Source organism: Aulonocara stuartgranti (genome assembly GCF_965226115.1).
Source record: "Aulonocara stuartgranti genome assembly, chromosome: 19".
In the NCBI taxonomy this organism is placed as follows: domain Eukaryota; kingdom Metazoa; phylum Chordata; class Actinopteri; order Cichliformes; family Cichlidae; genus Aulonocara; species Aulonocara stuartgranti.
In genome coordinates, this window is record NC_138955.1 from 886457 (window position 1) to 912332 (window position 25876).

The 25876-nt window shown below is 44.1% G+C and overlaps 2 protein-coding genes across 2 annotated transcripts in view; both read right to left on the minus strand.

The window, feature by feature from the left end:
* The window catches only part of LOC309695997 (formin-1-like), a 48904-nt gene that overhangs the window by 14149 nt on the left and 8879 nt on the right, over positions 1 to 25876 (minus strand). The window contains exons 4-14 of the mRNA XM_082517025.1: positions 21329 to 21449; positions 18283 to 18344; positions 16265 to 16962; positions 14082 to 14223; positions 7974 to 8061; positions 5019 to 5080; positions 4589 to 4677; positions 3768 to 3897; positions 3537 to 3683; positions 3370 to 3429; positions 3169 to 3289 (exon numbers count right to left, since the gene is read on the minus strand). Coding sequence (XP_082373151.1) covers positions 3169 to 3289; positions 3370 to 3429; positions 3537 to 3683; positions 3768 to 3897; positions 4589 to 4677; positions 5019 to 5080; positions 7974 to 8061; positions 14082 to 14223; positions 16265 to 16962; positions 18283 to 18344; positions 21329 to 21449 — 1720 coding nt within the window. The remainder of the gene's footprint in view (positions 1 to 3168; positions 3290 to 3369; positions 3430 to 3536; positions 3684 to 3767; positions 3898 to 4588; positions 4678 to 5018; positions 5081 to 7973; positions 8062 to 14081; positions 14224 to 16264; positions 16963 to 18282; positions 18345 to 21328; positions 21450 to 25876) is intronic.
* LOC309696205 (uncharacterized protein) lies at positions 21550 to 25576 on the minus strand (the record flags this gene model as incomplete). The annotated part of the gene is made up of 1 exon (XM_082517365.1): positions 21550 to 25576. The coding sequence occupies exon 1, from the start codon at positions 23257 to 23259 to the stop codon at positions 21550 to 21552; it is 1710 nt and encodes a 569-aa protein (XP_082373491.1). The 5' UTR covers positions 23260 to 25576.

Sequence of the window (25876 nt, forward strand, 5' to 3'; positions counted from 1 at the left end):
AGGACTCTCCTGCAAGCAAATGACTGACGCCATCAGGCCAGAAAAATAAAGCCAAACTTCTGTTAATGGTAACGTGAGTGTAAGTGAGCTAATCGCAAATACGTACAAAAATTAAGCTTAAGTAAAAAAACTAATCTTAATGTTTGCATGCAAGTTTTTTTTTAAAGATAATGGAGTAATAGACGACTTAATCAGCTCTGTAAATTAATGTAAATTAATAGTCTTCTTGCATTACAAATGCATTTTTTAATCTTTAGTAAAAAAGTATAATGAAAGAAATTTATTTTAAAGTACGCACTGAAATTTACAGCACCTATTTAATGTACTTTAAATGGTTTCTTATAGGTGTACCTAATAATATCTTCTTAAATAAGACTTCTCATTTAAAAGGACGCTGAATAAACTAATTAAATTTAAATAATAATAATGTGAATTACCATCAGAGGTACTGCATATATACATGCGCACCATACACAATTTACAGAGCCAGCATTGGGAGGATGTAGTAGAACATAAAAACAGGATTTTTACTCTTTGCTTTGTTGGGCTCTCTGTCCAGACAACAACAGCTCTGCCCTTTAAATCCCAGTTCCCACATCACATCACATTTTAATGTAAGTTATATTCAGAATGTAACAGTGAACTTCATAAACTTTGCTGCACTCTTTTTTCCCCCCAGGAGGTTAAACCAGTCCAGTGCTCCAGCCGTGGCACATTCTAGTTATTTATACCTGGAAAGTGAATTCTCTCACTGATCTCCAATTATCTTTAGTTCCAGTGGTCTGTCAGTATCCAGCTCTCCTTTCTATGGGATGAAAAATGCTATCACCTCTCAGCAAGGCCAGCCAGGAGACTGCCGTAGGGTAAGGCGTTCTCTCTCCTTTCCATCCCTCATAAATCAACTCATATCCACCTAACTACAACTCTTCTCCCTTTTTTGCTGGAAATACAGCACTGACAGGTAGAAGCTTCAGGCAGGACTTTGAATATCAGCAGCAGCACTGAAATATGGCTTCAAGATGCATTAAAAGGAAAAGGTGCTTTTGTCTATATCTTTACAGATATAGACAAACTTTACATTTCAAATGCATCCATCCATTTTTTAGCTCTTTGGGTATGTGACATATGGACCTGGGGTTATCCGGGTCTATGCAGCCATTCTGCAATGTGCTGACAAATTTATTCGTATTCAAAAAGCTAGAAAATCGCACGATTACTTGCAACAAATCAACCAACATAAAAAAGGATCCGATTTTAGAGTAATTTTTGCCTTGTTTGGTCAACAGAATTCACTCATTCTGTTCCAAGCTGAGGCTCCATCGTAAAACAGGCCTCAGGCTAAAGGCCCAGCCTGAACCTGACATTAAAAGGCCATTTAAAATCGGGACACTGTCTGATTTGCCACAGTGATGAATGCCTAACCTAGGCCGGGACTTCTGTGAAACACTAAACTCCCCTGAGCAGCAAATGAGCTCTGACTGTTTCTTTTTATTTGATCCCATTTCATTTGGTTGCATCCCTTCCCATCTGTCTGGTTCAATTATGTGGCCGTTAAAGAGATCTTTTAGTAGGTAGCCGCTGGTCGAGAAGGGAAAAGGAATTCTGGGAAGACTTAAGAACTTTGAGTTGTGCCAAATTTTAATGATAAACTTAATCTTTAGTGCCGAGTTCTAAAGACTGATGCACAAATTAACCACAGCATGGTTTGTCTCACTGGGAGCTCCGAGTCCTACAGTAGGTTTAAGTCCTTATGGCCTCTCACTCATCCCTCTCCCTCTGAGAGCAGCACAGAAAAGGTCATCACCCTCTTCCCAAACAGGAAGCCCCATCAAAAGAGGATCACGTTTCTGCACAAGCCAGTGAAGAAGAGGGCAGCCAAGTGGACGGCAAGCCCTCTCCGGAGCAACTCAGCTCAAAAGCTCAGAAACATACAGTATCCTAAATGTGCCCATGGCCCACGGAGGTGGACTAAGCTCAGCAGGGATGAAGTTCTCACTCTCAGCATCACAACTCCTTGCCTCTGACCCAAGGCTGCAGGGCAAGACACCGGCGACCACTGCAGTCACCACCTGAGGGGTGGGCTGCTCTGCTCGCCAAAGTCAAACAGTGCGAGTAAACCAAAGCGTGATCCGATGTTAGCTTCTCAGTGTCAGGCAGTGCTCTCGATGTGGATGGAAGTGATCTGTGTTAGCTTTATAATTAAGACCAGTTGCTTTCTTTTGGCTGGTTTATAATAGCCTGGCATAAATATTTATTCCTGGCGGCTGGAGAGGATAAAAATGGTGGGAGTCATAGGTGGAGCTCAGCAAACATCCAGAATCCAGGGCTTGCCCTGTGATGCAAATACCCCTAAGGACTACTGTGCCAGACTGCGTTGCAGCAGAGATCAAATACGAAGGCCCTCGTGTTGCATTTATTGTCTTCAGGTCTTCCATTTTTCCTAATAAATGAGTGACAGCTTGAGGTGGGTCTGGGTACTTTAGTAGACTCTTTGTATTTTTCCCTCGGGTCAGAGAGGAGAGGGCTTTAACAGCAATCTGAAAGACGCAGGGGAGAGCTGTGGAGCATATCTAATTGCTTTCATATGCCGTATTATTGGTTGATTTAAATAACGACAGACACAAGGGGCACCGGGGGGCATCGCCTTTAACCTCCGTGTGGCCCTGGCCAAGACTAACTGGCTGCTTGGCTGGGTTACTGAGTGGCTCGGCGCCCAGGACACTACCAGCACAGAACATCAAAAGTGTATTTAATTTTTAATCCCCCTATTGTCCCTCTGATGTATCCTCAGTGACCTGGAATTTGTTTTTTGGGTTTTACTCTAGCTTTAAATGCTGCACAGACAAAGATATAAAGATGCCAAATGTCTTGCCACTAGTCCTGTAACAGGAAAGCCTGTCGTGTTATGATGACACGGTTGTTAAGATACAATATCTGGGAATTGGGAAAGGCTCCCTCGGGCCATTCGAGGTCCTGAATAAACCCAGAAACCTCCCTGCAGAGGGAGGGGAGAGTCCACGGGATGTGCATTTACATTTAAACTGCTCTGGTGAAAGATGGTAATGTATACAATTACGCTGACTGATTTACTGGGGAACAAAGATAACCTAAGCAATAAATTCAATGTGGTAGAAATGAACCCGCTTATACGAGTGGGGCACGTCGTACCGGTCAGATCTTTCTTGAGTTTTCGGAGGTCTTTGGCGAGGTCATCAAACTTAACCTGAGAAGCCTGGAAGACGTTCTGTGGCTCTGGCAGAGGGAACACACTCTTTTCCGTACCAGCATGCTGCAATAATGAAGCAACGTGTTACTTAGGAGACATTTAAAAGCTGTTAAACTTTATTTTTTTTAAAATGATTAATTTACCTCATCAAAATTACGCAAGTAGTATAAAACCACGTAATCCACCAAGTTCATGCGATTGTCCTGAAGAAAGAAAACAGCAAAACAGACAATTAAGGTAAAGGGCATGAATCAGCTCACTAGGATATTACTCTACTTTTATAAGACTTTAGAGCCTTTAACGGTTTTACCCGGCTCTTGACGTCCTTTAGCTTGGGGAGGATCTCCAGCCCAAAGCCATCAGCCTGCCCTCTCGTCCTGTTCCCTCCATTCATATAGTTCCCAAAGGCCAGAACGAGACCTATTATATCCCGCAAACTGTTGCAATCAAGCAACTCCTGACATTGACAAACACAGTTTGTTTGGGGTTAGTTCTTGTAGGCGGACACTTTTTAAGCAGTTTGTTGTCGTGACGTTCTTACTTTGCTGACGTTGGAGATGATCTCCACCTTGCGACGTATAGAAGAGACGGTGTCGAGGAATACCGACTGGAAGATGATGCATCGGGCTCGGCTCGCAAAGTCCGGAATTTGAGAGAGTTCATAGAGAAACCTGAAAAACAAAAGGGGAGGAGGGGCAGAGAGAGGATGAGAAGGAGGTGGAAGAGTATGGGATGTGTTATGACAGAATTAAACAAAACGTCTAACAGGAAGAACTATTTTGGATCCTTGGCAGGCCCAGCTTCCCCACGCAGGCTGACTGAGTCAACGTTGCTGTTCGCAGGCAGGCAGCTGCTAGTCATGAGCCGCGCTGCTCGGCTGGGTTTGAAAGGTCCGCGGGGTCGGGTGGAGGAAAGCGGCGAGCGGCGCACGGAGACTGATCAAAGGTAGCTCTGGCCTGATGCGGGACGACTTATGTAAACAGTGCCGTGTCGGAGGGGAGCGGAGTGGAGTGGTAACATCCTGTGTGATTAGACCCTGCTGATGGAGGTAGACACTGAGTAGGGATGACTCAGGAGGCTATAGTGACAGCTCTGGTCAAACATGGAAATAGGAAGGCCAGGCTGAATGGCACCGCTGGATCCAGGCCTCGTTAACTGGCTGGACTGCTTAACCCTGACAAAAACTACTGAAGCAGTGTCCATTAATGCACATTTTTGCACGTACGCAAAGGCTATGTAAAAATGCACACTTTGTGCAGAAACTAATGACGAAGCCCTGAGATAGATATCCATAGCTCTATATCTCTGTATCCTTTCACACATAATCAAATTGGTGAGACCTGATTCAAAACAAAATCTTACTGTTCAGGTTTGTCCAGCAGTTTCACTTCGTCTTCTTTGGATGTCTCATAATGTCTCGTTATCTTTTCCATCTCGTCACTGGTGGCCCTCTATGGAGAGACAATGCAAAGGTCATTACAAAGATGTGGCTCAATACTGTGATGAAATATACGTGATTCAACTTTTTGTTAGAGAAGATTTTAAGATGCATCTGTATAGAAACCTTATTTGCTTCGGTAACACCATATATAGTGGGGGAAATATTGATATTCTGTATCTCGCCATTAAAATGAAGCTAACAGAAAAAAAAAATTAGAGAAAACGTACAAATTCAGCAGGGAGTCGAATGATAATTTCCCCTGATGTAGATGTTATCTAGTTTTATTTTAAACTTGTGAAAACTTTAGAAACTTTTGTTTAGACATTTAAATGTCACACACACGCTACTTACGTTTTCATATAAAGCCTCAATTGTCTCCAAATCCACCACAGAATTGTCCACATTAAGAACAGCTGGAAAAGATAACAGAAGCAGTCGGTGTTATAAAGAACAGACCCACAACAGCCCTTTAATTTACTTACAGGCTGAATAATGGAACATTACATTTGTGGCAGCTTTATAGAGCCTATATTCATATTTGACAGAAAAAGATTTCCCAAACCAGTAAAACAAAGAATGACATTAAAAAAACAAACAAAACAAGTGAAGTGCATAACTCAGTTGCCATTTAACTGAATTATACACCTAATTTACAATATTAGCTTGAGGTAGTAAAGCTGGGAGTGTGGCCAGGCTGAGCACACTTGAGTCTGAGACCGCAGATGCTGAGTGTACGCCGAAGCTCCTTTCCCCCCTCTTGTCGTGGACAAGCGAACTGGGGGACGAAGCCCGTCAGCACGGCAAAGAAAGGAAAGCCTGAAACTGCTTAACCTCAGAGCTCACAGCTAGAACCACCAACAGCCAACTAATGAGTTTGAGGTGGGCAGTAGATGGTGCACTAAGGAAAAACAAAGGATGCCGGAGCAGATAGGAAGTGAATGCAACAGGCAATCGTTTAAAAGGTTTTTGTACGTTCGAGTGTGTAAACAGAAGGCAAAATGAAACGATCACAGAAAGAGACCGTGTCGTAGGTTTATAGCTTAGTGATGCACGTAGAAGTGGGTACGGTCAACACTGCTTTTGGATCAGCTCATGGTTGTCTGGTCGCTGTCAGCCGAGAAGGTCTGTGCACGACCTGCTCCTCTGAAATGCGCTACTCAGTTGCCGTGGCCACAGAGGAGACGCGTCAATCAGTCGAAAACTAATATCAGCAATTTATGCTGCAAATTTAAGCTAAAGTTTGCAAACATTTGCCATCATAAACTACACAACATACCACATCAGCTAAACCTGCTGAAATTTACAAAACTTATGACACTTATTTGACCCAAAAGAAGAAAGCTGAACATCATAAAATCTAGTTTACATGCGTTTCTGCTGGACTACACGGCTGCTTATTCATCCTGATTGTTTTGGTGTGAGCTGCTCAGTGCAGGAGAATCTGGTGCTTTGTCCTTGTCTTAATTATACTGAAACCAATGGAACTAAAAAGGCACTTCTGATTATCAAAACACATTAAAAACCAAACAAAAAAAGGTCTGCAAAAATGTCTTTAGAACAGATTTCTTTCTTTTTTTTATCAGTTGAATGTCTCGTGTATTAAACTTGCACAGGTAATGTTAACAATTTTGGCCAGCGACTACTTCCACCTAACAAGGTAACAATTTGCGTTCTGGTTCCCAGCTGTTCTGTTGCAGAGAAGCTGTCAATGTGGTCCCGACGTCTGGATCAGAGAAAACGCTGGAGGTCCATTTCCTACATCTTATTAGAGTGGATTATTCAGTCCCTCAGCCACGCAGCCGTCAATCACCCACCAAAGGGGGCCTGCTTCAGTGTGCACAGGAGCACTCTGATCCGAGGGGAGCCGGATATCTCTCCACACCGACAGATCAAAGCGTGCCTGCCAACGGCTTCACACCCTCTCCTTCCACTTTTCACTCGTGTGTGTGTGTGTGTGTGTGTGGTGTGTGGTGTGTGTGTGTGGTGTGTGGTGTGTGTGTGTGTGTGTGGTGTGTGTGTGTGGTGTGTGTGTGTGTGGTGTGTGTGTGTGGTGTGTGGTGTGTGGTGTGTGGTGTGTGGTGTGTGTGGGGGGGAGAGCCTCCCTTTGCCCTTGAACCATGGTGGCCCTTGAGGTCGCCCAGTCACTTCCACGGGTGCATTTGACCCCCCCTTGCTCTTAACCCGAGTACTGCCTTCTCTAGTTCCCTGCTTCCCACTCTCTCCCTCCCTAGTAGCTGTAATTACATTACATGTACCATGTCCTTTTAATTTGGCAACAAAGGGGAGGCAAGCAGGCGAAGCAAGGGACTAGCGCCCTCAGAAGTGCTTATTAAGGTGCTGTCCTTCATTGTCAAATTCAAATTGTCCATTTCGCATACACCTCCCATTAAAGCACAAGGAAGCAGCCTCACGCTGGGTGTGAGCCGGCCTTTTTTTTACCAAACTGACACTGGAACAGAAGAGAAACTGAACTGAAAGGGGGGAGAAAAAAAGAAATCGAAACAGGATGGTTGTCCTGGTGTATCCGCTTTTCTGGCTTGTGTTTTGAGTTGGTTTTATGTGGTAGCGCAGTGTCTGCTAACTGTGGAACGTGGTTTTGTACATGCTTAGATCATTAGTGGGGTGTCAGTCCCATTAGGCTTGTGGAAACCGTCACTGGCTACAATAAACAGATCTGCTGGCCGCATGCTCAGACAAGCAGGCGGCAGCCATTCTCCGCCACAGTCCCAGGGCCGGACTAATTCCTGGCCCACCTATGATGTCCCCAACACACATACTATGCGTTTACTCACCCATGCAGGGACTTTAGACATGCACATGTATGCGTGCATTTTCCACAGAACCGTCAAGAATGCAATCAATCTATTCAGCTCTTAAAATGAAGGAGATGGCAATTTGACTTTAACCAGCACAGGAGGCCTGTCAGAAAAAGCGAAAGGCTGCTTTCATCGCGACGTGGCCGTCTCACATTTTGACAAATTGAGGATTTTTCTTTCCCACAGTGGTAACTGGAAAAATCATCCACTTTCCACTTGAAACAAATTAATCCAGAAAAAAAGTGTCTGGAGTTACAAATTAGTAGCTGTCAAGACACTGGAAATTCTCCTCTGCTGCAGAGTTCACTATCTCATCTCTAAAAATAACTCCATCTGCATCTCCTCAGGAGTCCTGCTCACTTTAATGGTGAAGAGGAGAGTAAATTTAGTTTATCGCAGCTGAATCGGAATACGAGTTTGTTCTGTGAAAGGCAGGAAAATAATGTAGTGTTTGCAAGCTTCTAGATGACGCTGGAAAAGATTTTTTCACCTTGCTGAATGTCCTTCATCTCCAGATGCAGGCTTGATATCAGGATGCCAACTGCCTGGGAACGCTTCCCGTCCAGCAGCTTGATAATCTGGAGAGAAAGAAAAAAACCAAACAAACCACAAAATAATTTACATTATAAAGTATCGAGAGAGTTGGGGGTGTGGTGGGGGGATTCAAATATGAAATATGGGTTATAGAAAAATGCAGTTTTTTAGCTTAACATGACATTTACTCTTTACGCAAATCATCCCTCATTATTCAAAATGTGACATCAAATAACCTGAGGAACAGACGGTGAATAAAAAGTTCATTCGAGCAGCGAGAGGGTGGGTTAAATTCACCAGTTCCCCTCCGTGGCAGGTGACGGACGACCAGCGAGACAGAGCGCCCAAAGCCCCAGTTAGTCCCAGCAGTCGGCGAATCACCCGGGATTGACCCAAATGACCGAACTAATCAGCACTAATTGTGATAACCCATCATCGTGACGCAAACTACCGGGAAATGTGGCGCGCGCACACACATAGCCGGGACCCTCTTTATCAAGTTACATTAATGAGAAAGCGAACGTTAGGAAAAGCACCTCCTCCAAAGTTTACCAGAAAACACGTGCGAGATATAATCAAAAAATATCAAGTCGCAGTGAAAGTACAAAGGCAAAAAGTGGCACCATAAAAGGACAGTCTTGAAGAGCACGGCAAAGAGAAGCAGTAACTATAAATTCACAGGATTTTTATTTGTGCCTACACATGGTCACAATTACTTATGACTGAATTAGCCGTAAAACCAGAGAACGTTTTGGCAAGGTAAAGCCCCGCTCTAAAAGTTAATGTGTCAGGCTTCTTCATTAGGTATTATGGTGTTGTCGGCTACTGGGCTGTCCAGTGGGAGCTGGAGAGCAGAAGCCTTAGAAGTTGGTATTGCATTACAGGGCGTTAGTGGGTGCCATGCTGCTTCCAGCTCTATTACCTGGATCACTAGGGATCTCCTACACTGGGGACTATGAGACGGCTGAGTACCAGGCTTTCCCAACACCTCTAATTAACCACTCTGGATGGGCTGCACTAAAAGCGGCGAGGAACCTTTGCAGAAGTCGCCAATTAGCCTAAACAGTTAAGTTAATGAGAAAAGACAAGTGATGTTGGATGCTTGCCTCGAGACACGCAAACAGCTCGGGGTAGGTGGAGAGAGCCGGGAGATGCTGATGCTGAGACAGGTAGACACCAATAGCTAATGCCTCCCTCCGGTGGAGAACAAGAGAACTGACCCGACACGGCTGAGGACGCTCGAGTAACGGAGACGAGTCAAGAGAAAGAGGAAGAAAGGGGGGGGGGAAAGCGAGCAGTCTAAGAAAATAAACAAAATCATGGAAGGAGACACTGAGATGTCAGAGCCTTGAGCTGAAGCAGGTGGCCGGTGTTAGGCGATGCGGCCTGGGTGATGCAGAATCCGAGCCGAACGGATAGTTTACACAGCCACGTCTGAGCGAGCGGCCTGCTCCGCAGTGATGTCTCTCTGACTATCTGTCTGAAATCACCCAGGCAAATGTTACAATAACAACTGGTTCGAGACTTCCCATCAATAACCAGTTGCGATACACTCAGCAACCCCAGTCTCGCCCAGAAGTGTTAATCTTACGCCCACTCTCCCACGTCATAGCCACCACTTCAAATATGTCTTTAATAAACGTAGTACGATTGCTTATAAGTTATTCCCATAAACCCGTAAAGCTGCTGTTTGTTAACTTGCCATGTATAAACTTGATAGAGCTCTGATTTATGTGCATAAAAGAGACCTCAGTTTTTGTGTTTACTAATGTGCATATTTGTACACGCACACGCCGGCATATTTAACCGGAATATTCCCTCATCATCATCATCATCATCCCTCCCTCCCCTCCTCGATCCTCAAAAATGCACCGACGTGCCCATCGCCTGCTCCCCCGCTCACATAGGTGCCCATACTTTATCGCCTCCACCAGCCATCGGGGTGAAGCCACATGCGTGCAATTATACCCCCGGTCCCATCTTCCCCGGTGAGAGAGCTCCCCTCAGCTTTGATATGCTAATCGGCGCAGAGAGACGAGCTCCAGAGTAAACAAGAGCTTTGATTTTTCTATGGCACACATGATAAAGATTAACTCACTCATGTAGGCATCGCCTGCATCCCCCGAGTTTCAACTCTTGGCGTGTGCAGTTGCTGGAAAACGGGGAAGTGGCTCATATGCATAATGTACACACACATTCCTTTCCCACCCACTCATCTCCTCTCGCCGTCCACAGCCCCCGGGGCTGTGGTGTTAGCATGTTCTGGCAACACTTTCTGAGCAAGTGCATAATGACTTGCGGGGGACGTGCCGTCACCACACAGGTGTGTTCAAGCAAGCGGGCACACGCAGACGCGCAAATAAAAACAGACGCAGAAACACACAAATGGAGACAAACAAAGACTCCTTAATACAGATACGTAACCAGATTCGCTGGCAACGTTGACTGAAAATGAGTGTGCTGACAGATGGGAGGCAGGTAGCCCACATGTGTGTCAGCCGGTATTGCGCAGAGGAAGACGTCACGCCAAACTGAGAAGCTATCACCTACATCCCTGTCCAATCAGAACCTCCAGAATAAAAGAGTCTTTTCAACAGTCGTGCTTAAATCTCTGTTCTGGGCAGACATTTATAAAGCTTCCGAGTGCGTTTAAAGAACCACGTGGGGAGAATGATTTTTGCGAAAACTACAGAACAAGACAGATTTATTAACAAACCTCCTACAACTTAGAGGGAGGTGAAGGTGCAGCGCTGCCAGAAGCTTACAGGAAGACAGACAATCAAAAAAGGGAAGCATGTCCCACTGCGCATGAAGTTTCTTGATCTCTTCTACAGAAGTCTGTTTATTTTACTTATTTTATTAAGAAACAACTATTACAATTTGAAACAAGTAGATGAAGAAAGAACAGGTCAGTTATGGGAAATACAGTACAGTGAAAAACTCTTTATATTTTACGTCTAAGGAGCCAAACACTGTTGTATTTTTGAAAGAAGCCCTGCAGAATATTTCGTCCTGGCTTCTTCGCGGCCTTTCAAAACATTTCTTAGCTGTGGCTGTGAAGCCACTCAACACTGACTTATGAATCCTTCAAGCATAAAAAAACAAAACAATGTGTCTGCACATAACAGACAATTTGGCAAAGAAAGAACTTTAAATTGAATCTTCAGACACTTTTCGCTTGTATTTTAGGGAATATTTAAAAAATGCCAATGAAAATACAGTTTGAGAGCCATAAAAATAGTATTTATGCATCAACAGTGATTCCGATTGGTGTGAATTGTGAAGAAAAGAAATTGGACAAGTGGAGGATAAAAGAAGAAGTGCTCGACTCAAAAGCACCGACAACAGGTTTCATGGAGTGATGAATCCATATTTGAAAATTCTGGTTCAAATCACTGTCGATACAGTAACAGCGTTACAACAGTGAGTATCTAAAGCCATCTGTAAAACACAGTTGAGGCTCTGTCAGGATTTGGGGCTGAATTTTAGCCAGTGGATCTCAACGTTACTGAAGCAGGGTGGGATCATGTTGACAGAACGGAACAAAAGGCAGCCAACATCCACGGAAGAGCCCTGAATGTCCTTCAAGAAGCCTGGAGAACTACTCCTGAAGACTACTTACAGAAATGATAAGAAAGCTGAAAGAGTTCAGCCTCTGTTAAAGAATAAAGGTGGTCACACCAAAAATATTGACTTTAAAGTATAAACTGTTTTTGCCTTATAAATTGTATTTCCATGCATGTTTGCACAGTTTAATAATTGCTGCACTCATTTCCCATTTTTTCCGATAACTGAATAATGGCTCAAGACTTTTGCACAGCAGGTCAAGTAGTAGCTTAGCTTCTCATATGAATTTTCTTAGCAAGTTATTCGAATACTTTATTTCTGTTCTGTGATTCAAACGCATCACTACATTTGCATAGATTATTTAGCCACTTCCTGACATTTATTAAGCTTCAGAATAACTGATAAAATCAAACCGCTTGCAACCAGGACTATGACGGTGCGCTCACAAAACTAGGTGGAAAGATGACGCAATGAAAATTGTGGAAGCCCTATTCCTTTGCACCCCGAAGGAATTTAAACAGTGTGACATCCTCTCATGGGGATGATCGTGGCTCAAGAGTTGGGAGTTCGTCTTGTAATCGGAAGGTTGCCGGTTCGAGCCCCGGCTTGGACAGTCTCGGTCGTTGTGTCCTTGGGCAAGACACTTCACCCGTTGCCTACTGGTGGTGGTCAGAGGGCCCGGTGGCGCCAGTGTCCGGCAGCCTCGCCTCTGTCAGTGCGCCCCAGGGTGGCTGTGGCTACAATGTAGCTGCCATCACCAGTGTGTGAATGGGTGGATGACTGGATATGTAAAGCGCTTTGGGGTCCTTAGGGACTAGTAAAGCGCTATATAAATACAGGCCATTTACCATTTACCATAGAAGTCTAAGCAGATGCAACTCATGAGCCAAAAATACTTGCCTGTGAATCACATGTATCACTTAATGTAACATGACTAATGCTACAATGTCATCCAAATATCCTGGAGGTTGTGAGCCTGCCTCTGTTTCAGTACTGCAGGACTCTGTCAGACAACAAGTAAACAACGTGTACTTTTATACTCTGCAGTTGCTGGGGGGCCTATAGCGTTCTCTTTTGCACCATCTAAGATATCCTTATCCATTTTCTTTCCTCCTTCCGCTCAGAAGCAGCTAATCTTCTGTTATACTGTTTCCCCTTACTCCCCAGCTTCCCAAAAAGATGTGGCCCGCTTTCCTTTCTTTCCTGTACTTTAACCAGCTGAACTTCTTGGAAACCATCATCTGCTGGTTATTATTTAGATGATCTCCCTCGCAAATTATTTCCCCTCCAGTCACTCAGAGTATAAACTTTCAGGGATAGAAAATTATTAAGTAAACAAGTTTCTATTATTCCGATGACCTTTCCAGTGAGCTGAACGTCAAGGCAGCCGGAAACAATTCCCCCTTTAACCCCAGAAATAACTGCATAAATTTAAATTAAATAAAACCACAGTACTGAGAACAAAAAGTCTAAACACAGATAACAAACCCAGCCGGTGTAGCACAAACGTCCTTCTTTCAAATACCGGGGGGAGGGGACAAGTGTTATGTTGGACATGGGATTTTTTTGATTGTTATGAATTTGCTTCAACATGTTGTTATTAATGGGGGCCAAACCTCTTTTAGAATGATGTAAGCCCAGACAGGACACAGTTGGCGAGATCTGTGTCTGGATGTGGCTGTCTGTGTTGGATCAAATGTTGGACAGTCTGAGTGACCCGACTGAATCGGGAGATCTTGGGATGGACACACACATATACACGTTCTGGCCCTCTGGAGCCGAGTGGAGCCTTAACAAATTGATCAGAAAAGGGGACGCGTATGGATTTAGAGGTTAAAGTCTGGGGCAGCGGCTGATTTTTAACTGCTCGGACGCCTTGGCAGGGACCGCGAGGCAGCCGGGACGCTGACGCAGCGCTGGCTGCGAGAGAGAGAGAGGTGCAGAGTTGCAGGATTTAACACGACGGCATCGAGGAGTCTTTGGTGGGGTAGAGGGAATAGTGGATCAATTGGGCAGAAAGCACATCTGTGTTGATTTTTTGTTCTTGATTTGAAAAATTTACCTCGCACAAAAGGGAAAAAGCATAATCCTGAAGCCCTGGTTACACCACACTGCAGAACTCGATCATAGGGGGGGAGAAAAGCACACACCAACACACACATAAGGGAGTGAACTTGATAGCCAGTGTAGGACCTGGCAACTACAGACAACAATCTGGAGGAGGGCTTGATGAGGCTCGCAATCAATTTTTTTTCCCTCCTTTTGTTTCACCTTTTGTTATTTCTTCCTTGGATTTACGAGTGAAGATGACGGCAGACAGAAAGCCTCTATTAAACAAAGCTAGATGAAAGAAATGAAAGAAAAAGCCTGCCCTCAGCTGGCAAAACGTGCAAGATAACCACATGCAAAAGAATACAGTGATGAATTAAGCTTTCAACACAGCGCCCAAAGTCAATACAACCCAAGCCGGGGAGTGAGTGGAGCCCAATGATGCTACCTTCTTAGTTTTGGCTTTCTTCTCATACGTGTCCGACAGCGGCTTCTTCTTCGGTTGCAGCGTGGCCTTGGAAAAAAGGTCCTCAAACTCTTTGGCGTTGACGATGTTTGGCTCCTCCAGAGAACACCATAAAGTGTTGTTGCTACAAAAAAAAAAAAAAAAAAACGGATCATAAATTTTTAAAATATAAACAGACCATGAAAAACTGAGGTTATAGCGTGTAAAACATTAGATCACAGTCAAGGCTTCTCATAGAACGGCTAGCAACATGGAGGCTACTTGAATCAAACAAAATTGAGTGTTCTCCATGTTTGGAAGCTCATTTGATGTTGTCCATTTTGCTGTTTGGACAAAAACCTGGCAGCCACGGTCGCAATCTTGACTTTTAAGAGCGCCGTTTATAACCCGGGTGATAGAAATAAAAGTTTAAAGACAAGCCTGTCTCTGTAATAAACCACCATTTCCAGGCAAAGGACAAAATGCTGTGTTGCAGAAGTTGCCGAGTAACGTGGAAAAAGAAACAAACGGAGGTGCAAAGTGAGAACGAGAGGTGTCTAAGAGTCAAGAGGGCGTTCAGCAGTTTGCTGTTAAAAACACATCTGTTTAATTCAACTCAACCTGCCTCACTCTGCTTCCCCCCCACCCCCATCACGTCTGGTCGTCAAAATGACATTAACGCCACAATCAGCAGGCTCCTCCCACCCGAAATGTATTCTATTATCTCCTCACGCGTCACAGTTCTTCTTGCAGGTCACCATTGAACGATATTACAGCCGGCAGGCCACCTGAGAGAGCCTGGATGTAACCGCACTGGGTGCAAGTGCTTGGAGGCTTATCGTGGCTTAAATACCAGAGCAATCAACTGCCTTTCAACAGTGACTAGATTAGGGTCAGGCAAGTTCAGCTGCGTCTCCAAAGCATGCATTTGCAGAGGTGAGCATATTTATCTAGGGCAGCCAAGAGGCTTTATAATGATACCGCCTTAAAAACAAACTAACAAATCCTTGGATTTTGTTCTCTCCCACCTCGAGTCCAACAAACATCTGATGGCTCTGATGCAGGAACGTAGCTTACTAAAGAAACTCAGACCCGACTCCCCCTCCTAGCAAAAAGAAAAAAACCCACAAGACAACTTTCTAATTGGACTACGGCTATAAGTGAATTCTTTAAATCCCCCCCCCCCGTCGTACACGCTGCCCACTGTACTCCACGTCTCAGGTTACATTCAGACACTGGGCACCATTTCAAACCTCACACTGCATCCCCCCCTACAGCCCCCCCAAACCTCATAACTCAGACCTTCACACCATTAACACAGATCACACAGCTGATCCAGCTACAGTTAAACATCTGACCCATTTAATGCCCCTTAACAGTTAAATTTATAGCTGACACGAAACTACTGCAGTGCAGACACTTAGTCCTCGAGCGCTGGCCACAACCGGCGAGAGAACACGAACCGCAGCTCAGCTTCTCCCCACTAATCCAGCCATGGAAATACAAGGCCATAAAGCTGAAAGGCTGGCACTCAAAGGCAACAACCACAGCCACAGTAAATGGTCTGGATAATCCACTTACTATTACAGAGCATCTCAATAGGGCCTTTAGATGAGGGAGTGCGGTGCAGCAACCATATCGCTGAAATCTCTTTGAATAGGAGCATTCAAGCCTTAGACTGAGAGCCCATTAGCCCAGAGCCAATAATGCCTACAGCTTCATTTGCACTGGGATGACAGGGCTACTCCTTTGACTGCAGGATATTTGTGTATCTAACCCATGCAGTCCTTAACAGTAGCATGTTTACATCAGTAACAAAGGAAACAGCAAAAGCATCTTTAAAATCATCATACTGAAGTTTGATTTTGAAGTATTAGCTTAAAGTTTAACATAAAAAAACAAAACACCCCCCACAATTTACAATATAATGGCTAAATCTATGGTTATAGATTTTTTGGGGACCATGACACACAGTGTGGGACATTTTAAGAGGCAGTAAATTCTGTAGTGTGGTGTGGTGGACAAACCCTGTAAGTGCACCACAGATTTTCAATGACATCAAACCTAGTTTGGCATTTTTTTTGCTTCACTTTCACTTGTTAGAGTTTGCAGATCTATAAAAAAACCTAAGCTGTAAACTGAAGTCCAGTGGAGCCCCAGTGGAGTGGATCCTGTCTTATACGTACTTGTTGTCCTGTATCTGGATCCGGGTCCAGTACAGAGGCTTCATGGGACACGCAGGCTCGACGGCAGGTTTCCGTGGGGCCATGTCTGCTTTCTGGCCGAGACCGAATCCCCCCATAGGTGGAGGAGGCGGGGGCCCCATTCCTGGAGGAGGGGGAGGAGGAGGTGGGCCACTGCCAGGTAAGCCGGGAGGGGGAGGTGGTGGAGGAGGTGGGGGCGGTGGGCCACCCCCAGGGGGAGGAGGAGGTGGTGGAGGGGGTGGCGGCGGGGCTCCAGTGTTGCCCGGCAAAGGAGGAGGAGGAGGGGGTACTGGTGGCCCTGAGAAACCTGGTAGAGGAGGAGGTGGCGGCGGCGGCGGCGGCGCAGAAGGCCCTTGGTCCATTTCAGCCTTTAGATTCAGTCCGATCGAGTCCAAGTTGAGTTTTTTCGGTAGGTTCTGACTGGGGCTTTGAGCGAGCCCGCCTCCATCGCCCTCGGGGCTCTTAATGAACGTCTCCCGGTCCGTCTGGATACCCACAGTGCGGCAGGTCTTGGTTATGGGGTCATCTCCGGTGAACACAGCAACATCGCGGACCTCACGGCGTTCCCGTCCTGCGTTGTACGGCTTGTCTCCTTCCAAACTGGCAATGACTCCCTCCAGGTGTGATATGGAGACCGCGTGCTCACCACGCAGCTGGAACATCTTAAACTCAAACTCTGACTGTAAGAAGAAAATTGCCATGAGAACAAATCCAGAGTATCAGCAACTTTAGTCATTTCCCACCATCCAACAGAACCGTATCAGGCGGTAGACGGCGTTTTCCCTGAGATGAATTTGGACTAGAGTGCCTACTTATTCTTCCAAGTACACACTTCTTTATTTAAAGAGGGTATTATATCGCTTCATCTTTGTTCCAATTAAATGTTTCCCTCAGGTTAGTTTCCAATTCTTACAGTAAAATCCCCAAAGTCCAATTTTTATTTGACATTTCAAACAAGGAGAACCAAACAAAGCAAAGCACTGATTTTAAAGATAAACTGTTTTGCAATAAATCTTACACATGTTCCTTATTAACTCATGTCAGTTTAGAAATAGAATTAGCCCAGCCTTTGTTGTGGTTCGACTACGGTACATGTTTCTCTGTGTCAGCAGTGGATTTGAAAGATTACAACAAAATTAATGTCTTTCACCAGAAATTCAGGAGGTCAGACTTTTTCGTGGGAGTGGCCCAGAGAGCAAATTATCATCAGTGGCACAAATTCTATAACACAGCCAGAACTTTAGTCTGTCTCTTTCATTTTTCTAAGAGCAAATTTGTTTAAATAGGCAGATAAAACATATTTCAAATTCTTCCAAATCACCGTTTTTGAAAAATGATAAACTAAAAATTTTAAGGGACATTTGATGGGAGCCATCTGTGTGTGCTTGTGTGTGTGAAAGGACTGAACAGCTGGAAGTTGTAATAGTACACATTAAGTAACCCAAGTTTGCCTCAAGACTTATATTATAGCAAGCGCTTTTAAATTGGTTTGTTCATTTATAATTGCTTCATTTTTCCCACCATCTGAGATCTCTGTTCTCTGCATAATGTCAGGATTGTAAAACTCCAATTACATTTCATATATCATATGAACATACGTTTGTCCATCGACGTTTGACAGGCTTGATGTTAGTTCATCACCTGAATAGCTCAAAGGTTCCAGCCTTTTAGTTTGCATACTGAAGCTCCTCCAGCTGAGTATTTCATGCTTACTTAGTGCCATCTTGTGGTCATAACCGTCATCTGCTATGAGAACCCAAATTCCTACAGCTGAACTTGTGATTCATTTATATATCTTGCACAAATGTACAGCTAAAGCTCGAACCACACTGAAGTTTAATTCCCTAACTGTGTGCTATAACACGCCTGTCATGACTCAGATGTAAGACCACACTGTCTCTGTTGCCTGCATCAGTATTAGTTTAGTTCTTTTTTGTCCCTTGACCTTTTTTGCTCATTTTTCCCTGTGTCTGGTTTACTGCAGTCATGAGAAAACTTACATGCATCTTTTCCAGCTCTTCCTTGCACTCTCTCTTCAGCTGCAAGAGGGCAGCCTGGTGCTCTGGAAGAATGCAGAACAAAGGCACATTAATGAAGCATATTCTACATATACTGTGGGGAAAATAAGTAATGAACGCGTCACCAATTAGACCACTAAAAGTGCTCTTGACATGAAATTTTCCATAGACGTCGGTAACAACCCGTCCAATGCACACAGGCAAAGAAATCAATCCATAGATGTCCAGAAATTGAGCTGTGTGTCAACATCACCAAATTGGTGATGTCTTTAGTACTTTACTTTTACAAGACTCAGTAATCACTGCTCACTGTTTTCCAATTATTTTTATAAAAGGGTGTTGAATTATGAATTGATTCAACATATGAATATTTCAACATCAACTTCATCTGTGAAACAGAGCCAGCTCAACAACGTGTACAGCAGCCTTTAAACATGATAAAAATACTAGAGAAGGGCGGATCGCTTTCACTAAACAACTCAACCAACCAGTTTCATACCATGCTGCCGGCTAATAGAAAACATTTAGATAAAAGATGCTGGTCTGGTTTCACTGACAGAATGAAAAACAAACAAAACTTGCTTGAGATTCATAATGTTATAATAATGTAGCTTATGTGCAAGCTCATTAAGGCAGACTGGTATTCACTCATCCAACCGCCTGCATTCTGGGGCACTTGTGCCGCTAGTTTATTCTTTACATCACTTCCACTTTCCCACACTGTTACACTGGGTTCTGTCATCTCTCTGGCTGGATCAATTTTCCTGCCTTCAATGAGCTAATCAGTCTCTGTTCCACGTGCCTGAAATCTAAGAACTCATCTGTGACGCTGCCTTTTCAGACATTCATTTGTGCAATTCGCCTCCTTCCCATCTATATTTTCCCATCTAATGCTGCCCAGTTTTGAATCCTGGGTCTCCACCTGCTTCTTCTCTGCCATCACCTGCATCCTAGCAGGGCTTTAAAACCTAAGGGCCAGTTTGTCCTGACAAACAGTCTAATCCGGCCTTGTGGACTGCTTTGAAAAACATAAAGGAGTACAAAACTTTGCACTTTTACCCATATTTTCTGAATTTTTACAGCTTTTTCTACCCTCATGGCCATTTATACCACACCAACATAATTAACTAACATATAAATAATTAAAAAGACAGAAAAGAAAATAGTTGAAACTGTGCTTCTTTTTTTTATATCAACACATCTGTGGGATTAAAGGTGTAGCTGAACTTCTGTACAGTGACAGAAAAAGGGTGTTTCACTGCTCTGGTCCACTTAAGATTAAAGTGGGCTGACATCCCTGATCTGGGATCTCCAGAGTCTAATCGCCAAAGAATATATCACTCCAACTATGTCTGTCAATAAATCAATTCTTTCAACTGATCTCTTCTCACTGACATATTTATGGCCACATGTTTATTTTCAGATTATAACAGAATCCAAATACAATATTAATGTTAACTTTCAACGCTACTTGATCTCACTGTCACACGCACGCGCACGCACACACACTTGTTTATTAACTACAGCTATAACTGTTCTGTTGAACGCTTCTGCTGACGAGTCAAGTCTTAGTTTAAACTAATTTCTGTCCAATTTGTGAAGTTAGTTGTAGTGACTAACAAACAACAAACGCTAACCCTAAACACTACATGCCAAAAAAAAGAAGAAGATTGATTTGTGGCTCTCATCAGCGACATAAAGACTTCATTTCCAGAGTCTGTAATCTGTAAATTAACAAATACTTTAAAGATATGATTGCATGCACGGTTTATACAGTCTATATGGCTTATAGCCTGGACTTTGCTCTGCTTCTTAAATTCCACACACACTACTGTATTTTTAGCTCGTCTTTCTCTGGGATGAAGCTACACCACAGAGAACAGCCAACATCTGTTGCACTGCTGCTGTGATTTAATGCTAGGCTGTAATTTAATCACCTTTAACTTGTGTGTGTCATTGCACCTTTTAAAGAACACATCAGGCTAAACATGGCAAGTTGCCAGGACAATCCTCATTTTCCCCCTTCTCCACTTTGAGCCACACATGGTGCCCTGTGGTGCAATAACAACAAAAAAATGGCATCATTAAGGTGCAGACACAGCCTCATAGTGCTCTTAGATGAAAGGTCTTACACACCGACACTGAAGCTTTTATCTCAGACACGTAAAGCGTGAGCATTCGAGGGTTAGATGATAGGGGTGCTGTCTTTGTTTCTGGGTTTTAAAGTTGAACATTGACATCATTTACAAGGCTAATCAGCGCGAGGCCTGTTGGTGTAGGCTTAGCTGGTGTGACTCTTAGTCAGCATTCCTGGTTTTAAGTGTAAATACAGGCAGCACCGCCTGAGGCGACGTCCACACTACATAGATTTGAAAACAGCGTTTTCAGACAAAAACGCTCCGCGTCCACACCATCCTTTTCAGTCATTTTCACAGAGTTGCGCGTCCACATTGTAACGGCCAAAAACTCTCACGTTCCAGTCCTGTGCATGCATGAAACGCAAGAAGATTCAACCTGCCTCATTTCTGTCTGCTGCTTATTTACTTTCTGTCTCTTTGAAATATCGCAGCAAAATGTTGAGGAAAAGCAGCGAGTTTTTTTAAATGGACTAACAATGAGGTGGAGTTGTTGCTGCGAGAAACACAGAAGTACAAAGGTGCAAAAGCGAGCGAGAATTAAAGAATTTGAAGAAAAGCTCTCTGGAGCACGTGCAGACTGTCAAAATTGAGAGCAAACAAAACAAGTGCTGTATAACGCCCTCCGCTATCTAGGTTTAATTGGTCACATGACTGCATCTTATGACTGAAATGCGTCGTCGTTTTAGGAAGTCTCCGTTTTTGCTGTCCACACTGCAACGTGAAAGCACCGTTTTCAAATGTACGCGTTTTCGAAAGCGTTTTCAAAACGCTGCGTTTTCCATCAGCGAAAACGCCGCCTCAGTGTGGACGGGAGGCCAAAACGGATGCGTTTTCAAATGAAAACACATTAGTGTGGACGTAGCCTAAGCCTACAAGCTTGTGGTTCTTACCTGCTTCGGTGTACTTGAGCCCCACCTTCTCTTCTTCATCCTTGGGTTTGGGTGGTGGCCACACAGCCTGAAGACGCCCTGGAGTCCGGTCCTCACTGTCTGTAGGAGACGTGACTTCTGTCTATGAGAAGAAAACAAAGAAACAAAAATCTTTAAGCTATGTATTTATTATAAAGACATGAAATAAAGTCTTAAGACTTAAATTCAACAGTACATGTGACTTAAAATATAATAATTGTGTAACTACATACAATAGCTTCTTTGGGACTTTTGACCTCCTTGCCAGGAGATTTGGTGGTTCTCTCAAATATCGACCTCAGGTTTTCCTTATCGTTTTTTATTTTCTTTTTCACCGCCTCCAGATCTACAGCTTCTGTCTTCTCCTTTTTGGTGGTCCTGGGCCCGAGGAGGTTTTTGAAGGTTTCGTAGGCCACGTCTGAGGTCGTCTTTCTCTCAAGAGTGGAAGCTGGAGTTTCTGGAGTTTTCGCTCCTGAAACAACTTCTCCTTCTGCAGACTCTTTTTTGCTTCCTAAAGAATCTCCCTCCTGCCCATTGACTGAGTTTTTTGGGTCATCATTGTCCAGCTTAAGCAGATGACTGAGTTGTCCCACTATGGTGCTTTTAGTTTCTGTAATAGATTTAGGTTCAGTGTACTTTTTCATAGGAGAGCCTGTCTTCTGTTCAGGGAAGAGCTTGGCTTTGTTCACAGACTTCTTGAGGTTAAGCAGAGCCAGCTCAGAATCCTTCTCCCTCTGCTTGATCTCTGACACAACCTCCCTATCTTCCCCTGCCCCTCCTTTCTTCAGCACCCGCAAACCACTGAATAGAGCAGGCATTTGAAAGGACAGTGGTGAAGAGATTTCTGCACCTCTGGATGGAGATGAGGTGGACGAAGCCGATGATGTGCTTGTCTTAGGAGTTTTTGTTAGCTTAGCATCTGGACCAGAAACTGCCTGGCTGTCACTTTTAGTCTTTTTAGATGGAGAAGATGGCGACAAGGGTTCCTCTGGAGAGGATGTTGGGACCGAGGCTTTATGAGTCTCAGGGCTGGAGGGAACAGAGGAGGATATCTGGCTGGAATGAAGTTCAACCGTTTGCTCAGCTGGTTCTTCCTCTTGTGTACCGTCCGTCTGTTTTGTAGGAGAAGCCACATTAGCATCACTGTCTGCAGATTCCAAAGACTGATTTCCAGAGATTATTGAGGGAACTGGTTCAGAGCAATCTATTCCATCATACTCCTCACTCTCACCTGTTCCCACATCTCCAGCAACCAATGGTTCTGCACTCTCAGACACTGTGGGAGCACTTTCCTTGGGAGTGTAGCCTGTTCTCTGTTTGGAAAGTGAAGAAAGCTGAACTGTCTTAGAGATACTTCTGCCAGCAAACCTGCTGGAATATAACATAGCCTCTACGCGGGATCTCTCTGTACGTTTGTGTGTTCTAAACATGGGCACTTGTAGCGCTGCTTCATTGGCATCTCCGTCCTCTTGGTCTACTTTTTTACCGTCCTCCTCCGATAGAGTAGACTTCTTGGCCTCATGAGCCGCTTCGTCGTCCTCATTTTCATTGTCACTATGCGTTTCCACCCTAGTGACCTGGACCAGATCTGGGTCAAGCGGGGCTTCAGCTGCTGCTTTAACCTGCTCGCCAGAGTCGCTGATTGATGATTCGACCTTTTGCACTGTACGACCGGTAGCAGTCACATCACCCTGAGCCGAATCCTTCCTCCTTTGGAGTTTGTTCTCAGCGTTAACAGATTGACTGTCCTCAGCGTCATACGTCTCCCCATCTGGAAGCTCTTTAAATGAGACCAGCACAGCACACTCTACATCCGAAGAGGGAGAGCGATCCCGCGTGAAGAAATTGCTCAAGACACCTCGGAGACTGGGCTGTTTGCCCTGTTCAAATAAGTCACTACTTGCACTGTCCATTTTTGTTACTCCAACTAAGAGCAGATGCAAACCAGCACAAGTAGACGCTCCAGCAAACTGTCCGTTTAAAATGTCACACAAAAAGTTTGTCACCCCACCTCTAGTTAGCCAAGCTTCTCCTATTCCACCTCTGGCGTTGGCTGGGAACAAAAGGGCTTTGTGTGGACAAAACTCCACAGCTCCTCTTACCTTCTCCTGGAGGGTGCCAATAACAAAAACTATCCTGTAATCCTGTTTAGTGACACACTCACAGGTTCCATGTGGTGGACTTTACTATTTTCACATAAAGACGTCTACTGCCTTTGTTTTCAGAGGTACAGCCAAGTCTCCCCCTTGCGAGCGAGATTCCCATGACGCTGCAAGTGAAGTCAATCTGTTCAGTGGCTGGAAGCATGTCCTGCTGTAATCTCCCTGGGACAGCAGGAGAAAACTGTTCACCTGCCTTTCACAATAGCATTTCCTAGTGTTCAGCGAGTCGGGAGGTATTTTCCCATAAAACTGCAGGACACAAGTCTCTGCTGTGCTGGTGTACAATCCCAAACCTGTGACTTGAACAATGTTTCCAAGCTGAGACTCTCTTCTTTTGCGTCGATCTGTCTTGGTTCACAAACAAAACAAAACCTTGTGTGTGCTGCTGTGTGAGAAAACGCTGTCAGACTTCACTGCTCTACCCAGTCTGGGAATGCCTTCCTTCAGGCCCCTCCCTTACTGGGAGGAGTGCCTTGCTCTACAGGTGTCTGATTACCCATGCTCACTTCCTTATGGGTAGTGAGATAAGGCAGAAAACAGTCACTGTGTGGTCAGGTACAGAGAAGCAGAGGTCCAGCTAGGATTACACTATTAAGCAGTGAACTACAGCAGCAAAGTGCTAAAGATGAGATTAGTCAGCATGACCACTGCCAGCTCTAATATGCTAATATGCTAACATGATTAGCAGCTTATAAATGGGACCGAATTTGGCAAGAAAGCAATGCGATTTTATTCACCTACCTTAAGTGCGAGCATGACACACTGTGTGTACTGAGCGCTGACAATTTAGACCCAAACTGGAATATTAGCTTTGTTAACAGTTTCTAAAGAGGTTTTTAAAAACTGTAAAGTGCTAGCTGCAAGGTAATGCTAGCATTCTATTAATAATATGTGATAAGGTAGAAATAGTTGAAAACAGGACAAATGAACAACTTTCTGGGCTTTGAACCGTCTATGTTGGTCAGCCTAAAACTGGTTAGAAACGCTCTATAGGGTTTGGATCAAGGTCAGCAGGTGGTGGGGTAGAAAGTTCAAATTGCTGTTTCCTTAGCAACCACAGGTCCCCCTTCCTGCATTCCTTCAGACTGCTGGACTTTCTCTCTCTTGTTTATCTATATGTGCAAAAAAGTGTTTGTACACATACAGTAACATTGTAAAGTGTCGAGCACTGCGCTATGAAAACTACAAACAGTGACCGCTTCTGTGGTTGTGGCATTATTTTATGTAAGAGTAGTGGCATTTCACCCCACAGTAGGCTGCTCGGGTTGGCTGTGCTAGAAAGAGCCCCACTGACAGACACTGTGACGTGAACTGATATGCGATTACAGGCCGAATATCATGTAAACGCTACAGATAAAAATACTTTTCCCCATTCACATAACTGGGTGGTGTCCCTGCCTCCCTGCCTTTGTGTTTTCACCTGTACACACACTAAAAGCCATTATGCACAGCTGAGGTGCGTTTTTCTAATACCATAAACCAAACCGAATGACAATGAAGCCACGCCACACATAATGCTGTCACTCAAAACAACACACAGGACCTAATTATATGCAACGTGCCCTTATGCTGGTATGCCATCTGATTATGCCCACAGGCAGATCTGTTATGGTGTATTAGTAAACAATGCATGTCTTGAGCTGATACACTACCCACCTAAAACCGCACCCAGATAATCTCCCACAGGAATGTCTCTGCTCTGGAGCACTTCAAGTACTCCAGAGGTTTTACATATAATGTTCTGACGCACACTGTTCAACAGGATTACATATTTCACATACTCAGGAAAATAATTTGTGTTGCCATTTCTCTTTAATGGGAAAATGTCACCAATTACCTTAAAAAAAAAAACAAAAAAACATGAACATATAAGAGCATACCAAGGCTGAAATTGAAAGTCACTTTCATTTCTCTTAATGTGAGAGTTTCAAGTGGAAGGCTTCCCACTCAGCTTTGGTTTAGAACTGTAGTCTACAGATTAGGATTCATGACCTATTTCTAAGGATTCATGATCAGGTGGTTAGATGCCAGAGTAGACACAAATCCCCATGAGTCCCCGGTGGGTGGGGTGGGGGGGTAACTGCTGGAGAACATTGTTCTGGATGTGGAAACAGTCAAGTGTGAAACTGGATTTTTCTGAGTTGCCAAGTATATCAGAGCTCTACTGAAGGCTGGAAACGATAGGCTCATCAGAGATGTTTTTTTCATAATAAAACATAAATTAACAATTTTCAACTTTTCAGCCGCTGACACTGATAAATGCCACAATACACTAACAGCAGCCAAAAAGCCCAACATCACCTCATACGGATATTTGGCTGCATTTTACAAAAAAAAGGAATTTGTTTAACTTCACAGCAATGCGTTT